General features: G+C 44.8%; 1 protein-coding gene across 28 annotated transcripts in view; it reads right to left on the bottom strand.

The window, feature by feature from the left end:
- Window positions 1-1,026: 1,026 nt before the first annotated feature.
- Window positions 1,027-8,502, bottom strand: part of ABI2 (abl interactor 2) — a 113,607-nt gene continuing 106,131 nt past the window's right edge. For all 28 annotated transcript variants that reach the window (XM_004701544.2, XM_045295589.1, XM_045295592.1 and 25 more), the window contains one exon: window positions 1,027-5,342. In XM_004701544.2, coding sequence (XP_004701601.1) covers window positions 5,167-5,342 — 176 coding nt within the window. In that variant the 3' untranslated portion in view covers window positions 1,027-5,166. The remainder of the gene's footprint in view (window positions 5,343-8,502) is intronic.

The following is an 8,502-nucleotide window of genomic DNA, read 5'->3' as shown; positions in this document are numbered from 1 at the left end:
GCTCTCATTTCATTATGTGCCTTGCTCCCTGATTGTGCAGAGTTATAGAGAGAAAGATTTATGAAAGAAAGATTCAGTACTACTGATGTTTCTCTGCTGCTGATGTTCTTCTCCAAGTGCTTCCTGCCAGATTCTGTCAGTGAACGTGTAACGGCTTAGGACAGCAGTCATACAGTCAGTGTACATTTGTTTTTCTGTTACATGTTCTCACAATGTCAGTTTACCCAATCCTTAATAAAAAAAAAAGAGATTCTGTTTAAACATGGGGATTTTACTTGAGTCTGTGTGGGTCAGCACTAGCTAGGAAGGACTGGTTTTTCCATTTGTGTGTTAGTGTTCCTGAAAAAACAGGTTAAGTGTGAAGATGAACAAATTATACTTCGTGTTAAATTTATTAACCTGCAAGTAGAAAACAGTTTATATGAACAAGCTGGGAGCTCTGGCAATTAAAGAGGTACTCGTAACTTTGGTATGAATTTTTTCTTTACACAGTAAAACCGTGACTTTGGAGAAAGGGCTTATTTTAAAGTGTTGAAGTAACAATTACATATGTTGGCCTGTCAGAGCAAACCTGCCGTTCCAATGGGTTTACACGTCACCATCATCGTGCCAAAGTAGGACAAGAGTCTGGAGGCCTAGTTTCACAGAAGAGTACGTGGTACAATGAACAAGACTTCGAGACCTCACCACAACCAAATGTATGCATTCCAAACTAACCCCGAAGGCATCAAGATGGCTTAGACACTGGAATCTGTGAGCTGACCATGATCAGTGCCTCAAAGTCCTCATCTTCATAAGTAAGAGCTCCCACTTTTTAATAAGCCCTAAAATGAAATTGTGTTCACTTGCTGGCGATTTCTCAGTTTTCAGTTAATGTCACATCATTAGCAGGAAAACAAGCATCAAGAAGGTAGAGGGTGCTGCGACGCGACGCACCCCACCCCACCCCACCCCCCACACCACATATATACTCAGTTACCAACTTTTAAAGGAGAGGGGTCCCTTACATAAACACGAGACACTGGATATACTTTGTGGGATTTTATTTAGGTCAAGTTCTTAGTACACAGCAACAATTCCAAATACCATTTAGAAAATTAAAAAGTGAATGAATGTTCCCCCACTCAGCTGGAGGTGGCTTTGTGGCACACACCATCACTGGCAACTGGCTGCTCCCACGCGCGGTCCTGCGTGGAGTTCACTCCCCATTTACCAAGCCTCCCTGGAGCCCAAAGGACAACTGGCCAGATCACAAATTGCTGACATTCTTTTTGGTAAACCATTTTGTTAAGAAATGGTGCATGGACACACACGTATGATAAAAACTGCTTTCCCTTAGAATTCTGAAATTACAAAGGGCATTTCCATTCTAATGTGAAAATAAGTTTTTGTGGTACAAAAACCCTCACATTTATCATGGGTCATTTCTACACAGCTGGGCCCTGTTGTCTCATTTTGTCATGTGTCCCCCACCCCACCCCGAATAGTTTCTCCATTAGAAACAGGAGCGAAGGCCAGCGCTGGTAAGCGTGCGGCGTGGAGCACGCTGCCCTTCATGACGCTCCACAGGCGCTGGCTCTGGCTCCTGTGCATGGCGTGGGCTGGGCAGTGCTCCTGTCAGATGCTGACATGAGGGAACCTGGTCTTGCTACATTGTACGGGGAAGACCATTTGCACTGAGTGTAGTCTTAGAAGGGTATGTTTTAATTTTCACTAAGGTTGTACTCGGTAGACTCCTTTGAATGGTATAAAATACTATTACGGTATTTACTGAAACAGCATTTTTTTTTTTTCAAGTAACTTTCACTTTGTTGAGAGAAAAATAAAGCCCATCTGATTCAGATGCCTGTGTAGTGGAAAGCACTTGGGCATTAAAGTCAGGAAGGGCCAAAGTGAGACAAGTGGAACCTCTTCCTGCTCCAGTTGTCTAGTTCTGAATCAGTCAGCTGGGGGAGGGTCACGGTAACACCTACATGGGATTTCTAGCGCAAGAAATATGGAAAATCCCTCCTCTTCAAAGACTCGATAGACAGTCACCTGTCAATTTCTCCACCTAGCCCTTTCCAAAGGTAGAGGTGCCCTTCAGGACATGTTATTCTCCGCAAGAACAAGGAAGAAAATGATTTAGCATCACTCTCATGCTTCCCAAGAGAAAACCTGAATTCCCTTTTCTGAATCCACTCAGACTGTGGGGAGCACAGCTCCGCCACAGAGCAGCACTGTAAAACGCACTCGCTGGCTGGATCGACAGCAGCAGTGGGGGAAGGGCCCCAACTCAGCACCTTGTGCCAACCTACACGCTAGAGTGGGAACAGCAGGTGCCTCTCAGGGAGACATAAGTCAAGAAGCCAAAAGATGGCCAATACTGAATAAGACATCAAAAGTTCCATACTTCAAACAGCAGGCTGAATCTCTCAGACCTAGATTTTGACACATTGGCACTCTTTGAAATTTATATCCTTGGCCAGAAGGTCAAAGACAACAAGAAAGTGTATTTTCATTCATATCTTCATTTAATTTCAAATAAACCCCTCCCACCAAAAGGGCGGGGAGAAAAACAAAAACCCCAGCTATTCAGTTATTCCTTTTTAAAGAAGCAGGAGTGAACACACAAGTCAAAAAGAAGCACTTCAGGAGGGGCAATTCCCCTCCCCTTGGATTCCCTCTTTCCTGTTAAATGGTTGCTTACCAGACAGCAGATTTTAGGCTTTGATCTGTGCTACAACATTGTAATTTGTAGCATGGAAGATTTCTGCATTCATTTGGAATTCCTAATACCATCTTTTTAGTTTATAAAAAGATAAACGGGGGCAACATACGATAAAAGAGGAAATACTACCCTTACAGACTATTACTAGCATGCAATCTATTAAAGTACCACATATATTGAAAGTCTCCAATTACTGTAGGCCTGGTCCATCACCATTACATAGTATCCTTCCAAGACAATCAATATAAAATTCAAAACTGTACAAATTTTTAAAATATGTAGACAGTCGAACTTGTACTTCTAAACAAAAAATTGCACACACATTAGTTACTAAATAATATAAAAGAAAAATTACTTGACCCATAGATCTGCCTCCCCACTCAACACCCCCCCCCACCCCCCAGGTTTGCAGTATAAGGACTTCACCAGTGTCTTCTGCAACCCCCAGTCCAGCAGGGTCCACCAGACAAGCTCCACTTCCGCTGACAACCACCATTGCTGCTGCTTGCACAACTGTCTTACTTAATTCTGTAGCTGTGGGGTTTATTTTTTGTGTTTCAACCCACTAAACTCTTCCATCAAAAATATTGTTTGAGTAGATAATGGGAGCATCTAATTTGAATTTTTTTCTTCTAGTTCTACACCATGTATTGAGAAGAGGTTAACCAGTACATGGTCCACAAAGGACCTCAAGGCTCAGTGGGCACGCAGGGCCATGACTTTTAAGAAAAACAGGAGAGAGACGGGAACAAAAGCATCCAATGGAATGTGAAGTGAAAGTGCATTAATGAAAGTCAAGCCCAGTGTCGGATAAATCTAAACTCAATGTAGTGGTACCAGACTGTGGTGGTCAGGAGGGGAGAAAGAACTCTGCGGCCAGGTGTTCTTCATGTGTGTGGTCAATCACTAGATTAACTTCTGACTATCCCAGCTAGATTCCTCACCTTACTACACGGGCCACTTTTCCAGAGAATTCCTCCCTCATCGGTGGTGCCCTCCGTCTGAAGTATCTGCAGTCACAGCCTCTCCCTGGCAAAGCTCTATTCTAGCCAGGACCCAGGGACTGGGAAAAACCCACCTGGCACCATCTCTACAGTATCCACCTGCTCAGGACCAAGCCCCCTGAACTTGTTCAGGATTTCGTATACTGCTTGCTGAGATGATGGATAAAGTCATGTTCCCTATAAGCTCCAGTGAAACTATAAGCTCCAGTAAAACTACTCGTGTGGATGAAAAACTATAAACAACTGGGCTATACTTTCTCTCAAAGTTCTCCTCCTTTCTAGGTGACTGGAGAAAATAAACGGCCTTTGGGTATATAATCCCACCACGATGGTTGTGGTCTAAGCTATCTGGTTCAGACCCTTAACAGACAATGTGACTGCCAAGTCCAATCACAAAATAAGGAGCGGATTGACCGATTCTAGAGCTAAGGAAGAACCCATTTGGACACTGGTCATTAACGACACCCAGAGTACACAGCAGCAAGCCTTTGTTTCTCTGTGACCTGAAATAACTATTTTCCAAAAAAGACACTTTTTCTAGATAGTGAAAACTCAAAAGCCAAACTCATTGCTATCAGTTGATTCCAATTCATAGGTGACCCAATATAGTCAAAATAATAAGGAAACAACCTCTAAGACCACACCACTCAAGGTCAGGGTTCAAGGTGCCTTTGAAGAGAACCCTTCTATTGTTGAATCTCTCCCGGAGTATAGGGGACCTGCCTGGCCATCCGCATGTGAGCAGCCTACCATGCTGGGCACATCGGGGTACACTGGCCAGGCAGCAGCACACGAAATCACACTAACACTTGTTAGCCACCCTCGGCATGTTTGGGGACTTTCAGATTTCACAATGTCCTCATAATTGAAAAACAGAAAGGGGTACAAGTCAGTTCAGCATCAATTAATTTGGTTCACCCAAGTGCTGACAATAATAGTGTAAGAAATAAGCCATCTGAAACAATTATTAAAAAACGGTTAAGTCTGGTATTTAAATATCGGTCCTCCCGCCCCCTCCTCACACAAGTTGGAGAAGTGTGGGGCTAAGAGATGCACTCGGCCGTGAGGTTAACCGTTAGCACAGACACTGAAGAATACCTAATGCACAGGTTCTGCAGGAGGAGACGTCCCAAGAGTCGACAGTATTCCTGAGAAAGACCCCAGATTTTTCTGAATCAGGCTCTGTGTTAGTTAGGTGGCTACGGCTTTGACATATTCACAGAGTCCTTTACGTTCAGTTCACACCGCTCAGCATAGTACAATGGCAGAAAGATCCGTTTGTTCAGACGCAGCTTGCCTTTGTGTTTAATACTGGGAGATAAACAAACAAACAACAGTAGTTTTTATCACTCGCATCCTTCCTTCATTTCACTGGAGGGGAATGCCTGGAACTTTCTGACCATCTGGGAAGACCTGACTATTCCTACGATGGAAGAACAGCCCTGCTGAGCTTTACTCCGAGTAATGCATGATCGACTCCACGTAATTCCCAGGAAAGAGCCCCGTGACTCCATTCATGACTCCCTCGTACCAACCGTCGTCATTCTTCTTGATGACATAAATTATGGCTCCTTCCTGAAAGGACAGCTCATCTTCCTTGTCTTTTGTATAATCATAAATGGCCACAACTGGGGGGGAAAAACCAAAATGCAATGTTACAGAATATTCCTAGACAAACGGAAACAATATGTCAGTGATGATCCACCCTCGGCCAGCTGCTGCTGCACTGAAACTCGAGTTCTTGACAAAGCAGACCACCCAACCCTACCCAGTGGGATTCCCGTGTCTAGGAGGTTAGGTTCTGAAGGACAAACTGCAGGTCAGGTGGAGTCACATAGACCTTTCCATGGCCTGTAGGAAAGTACGTCACTTCAGAGACACCCCAGAAAGGTGGCTGTGGGGGGCTGGTGAGATTGCAGGAATAACACAAGTTTTAAACAACTCCACTGGGGCTGTGCAGGGCACAAGACAGGAAGCGAGCTGCTGTCCTGCCCAAGTCCCGTTACTCCGCCTTGAAAGGAGTCTGAGCCGGCAGTCCCGCCCCCACTGCAGTGTCTGAGAGAAGGACCTCTGGGGGTACGGGAGGGTTTTCTAGGCAGTGTGAGTGCTCAGACGGTTTCTCTGGGTTCTTAATTTCTAAATACTGCTTCCTAAAACTGATCAGCCTGAGATGAACGCTTAGGTCACACATCAGTCCTGCGTGTTCCATCCCTTCTTGTCATTCTCTAAAGACAGAGGTGCACTGTGCTGAGGTAGACAAATACTTCCGACTGCCCCCCCCCTCCCCTCAGGCGATTCCAACTAATAGTGTCCCTCTCCAGGGCACACGATGGGGGCAGACAAGCTCTTCTTCCTCCCACACAACGGCTTGTGGGTGACTGCCAACATGTGCCTAACCCACAGCACCACCTCACTGAGTGCCAACTGCGCCAATTCCAAACACTGCTCTTGACATTCAGAAAGCAAATTAATTACTGAGTAACCTAGTCCTTTTCCGAGGCAGATGCTCTTGTTTCTTTGTTTTTAGCAAAAGAATTACAAAAAGGATTTAGCAGCTAAAGTGGCATAAGTCATGATTTTCAAACATAGAACAGTTATCAGATATTTTGGCAGGTAATTCTGAAGATGCTAAAAGAAAAACCCTTCCCTTCTCAGGGCCTTGTATACCGTAAAAGAGTGAGTGTGTGTGTGTAATACTTTTTTTACACATACACATACAATTTAAGTCAAAAAAGTATTGCTGTAAAATAAAACAACATGTGGAGGGAGGGTGGGGTGGAAAGGGGGAACCAATTACAGGGATCTACCTCTAACCTCCTCCCTGGGGGACACCAGACAGGGCAAGATATGACAAAATAATGTATAAATTATCAAGAGTTCATGAGGGAGGGGGAGTAGGGAGGGAGGGGGGAAAATGAGGAGCTGATGCCAGTGGCTTAAGTGGAGAGCAAATGTTTTGAGAATGACGAGGGCAACGAATGTACAAATGTGCTTTACACAATTGATGTATGTATGGATTGTGATAAAAGTTGTATGCACCCACAATAAAATTATTTTTTAAATAATAATAAAAAAATAAAACAACATATTACATTGGGTATATCTACTGCACAAGCCCTTTGTTTCTTTGAGGTCTACATTATATCTGACCAAAGCCATGGTATTTTTCAATCTAATATGGGCACTGAATAAGGGACTGAAGAAAAACAGATGCACTTGAACTACAGTGTTGGTGAAAAATACTGAGTGTACTATGGAGTGCCAAAACGCACGCGCGCGCGCACACACACATCTGTCTTGGAAGACACACAACCAGAATTCTCCTTAGAGGCAGAGAGGGATGGGACTTCATCTCACGGACTTTGGACATGTCATCAGGAGAGACCGGAAAAGAACCTGGCTGGTAAAATGGAGGAGGGCACAACACGAGGAAGGCCTGACACCGTGGCTGCAGCAGTGCGCTCACAAACAACACTTGTGAGGCGGCCCAGAACCGCACTGCTTCCTTCTGCCGTGCACAGGGCCGCTCTGAGTCGGACCCACTCGACGGCACCTGACACAACAACATAAAATCATAGTTAAAACTTTAACTGAAAATATCAAAATGTGAAGCTACATATTTGTTGCGTGACAAATCCTTCACCCGGGTCTGTACACTCCTGAGAGTGGTATTTCCATCTCTCTGATCTTTCCCAGAACAAGTCTCAGCTTTGCCTGCACAGTACACTGGGATCACCATCATTTGAGCATTATGAAACTGTGGGACCTGAAACCCAGTTCCAGAAATTCTGATTCCCTCGGTTTTGGGGGCACAGAAGTATTAAAGTTCCGCTGAGATGAGGGCTACAAAGAACATCTTAGATCTAAAAAAGCAGCAACTTTCGCAGTTACACTGACTAAACAAAAACAAAAAGAGCAATCATAAGCTGGCGTATAGGCCCCTGGCCGGCCACCACTAAAGGACCCGGAGGAGCTTCTGTGGTCCTCGTGCTCTGGAAGTCTTCCACGGACCCTGGAGAAGATTCTGGAGTGGCTCAACAAAGTCCAAGACACTCGGCTCAAAAAAAGGTTCCTGGAGGAAAGAATCCTAGAAGAAAATCTTGTTTCAGGAATTTTTCCAAATCTTGTGTGGAGAAGAGGTTCTCACATTTATTTCACTCTCCCTTTTTATAGCCATGGATCACCGTCTATCTGGTATCATTTTTCCTACACCTGAAAATGCTGGAGTTTTTATAATACGGAGCTTCTCAAATGACTCCCCAGGATCCCTGCCTTATGGCATTCAGGCCCTTGTCGACGCCCTTTTGAGACCAAAATCCATTTGCCAGGTCCACACATGGATGAAGCCACTGGTAAATACCCGCCTATCAGAGTTGAGGGATGTGAACAGCCACGTTCTCAGAGAGCACTATCAATTCAATTAAGGCAAACACACGTCAAAATGTAGTGTCTTATCATTGACCTCCCTCTTTTGATCCATTCTAAAGTTGTTTCAGTTCGGGGGAAGGGGGGGTGAGAGGGAAATTACATGTGGATTAAAGCCCCGGCTGGGGAGAGCCTTGTTATCAAGCAACATGCATTGGAAAGCGGCTGTTGCAGATGCAGTGAGATTAAAATTTAGCATCGAGACCCACAGCCCTACAGGTGACAACACCGGAGACAGTGTGGGAATTGTGCCCAATCTGATCCTGCCACACCGAGGCAAAACACTAAGGGGGTGCAACAGAACAGCAAGGGAATGGAGTGGCGAGGTCCCCAGGGAATGCTGAAGGTGGACTTTGGGGCCAG

Source organism: Echinops telfairi, unplaced genomic scaffold (assembly GCF_000313985.2).
Source record: "Echinops telfairi isolate 266 unplaced genomic scaffold, ASM31398v2 ScPeMD7_3;HRSCAF=10, whole genome shotgun sequence".
NCBI lineage: Eukaryota > Metazoa > Chordata > Mammalia > Afrosoricida > Tenrecidae > Echinops > Echinops telfairi.
Note: the sequence above shows the minus strand (reverse complement) of the source record. Positions and strands in the feature narration are given on the sequence as shown.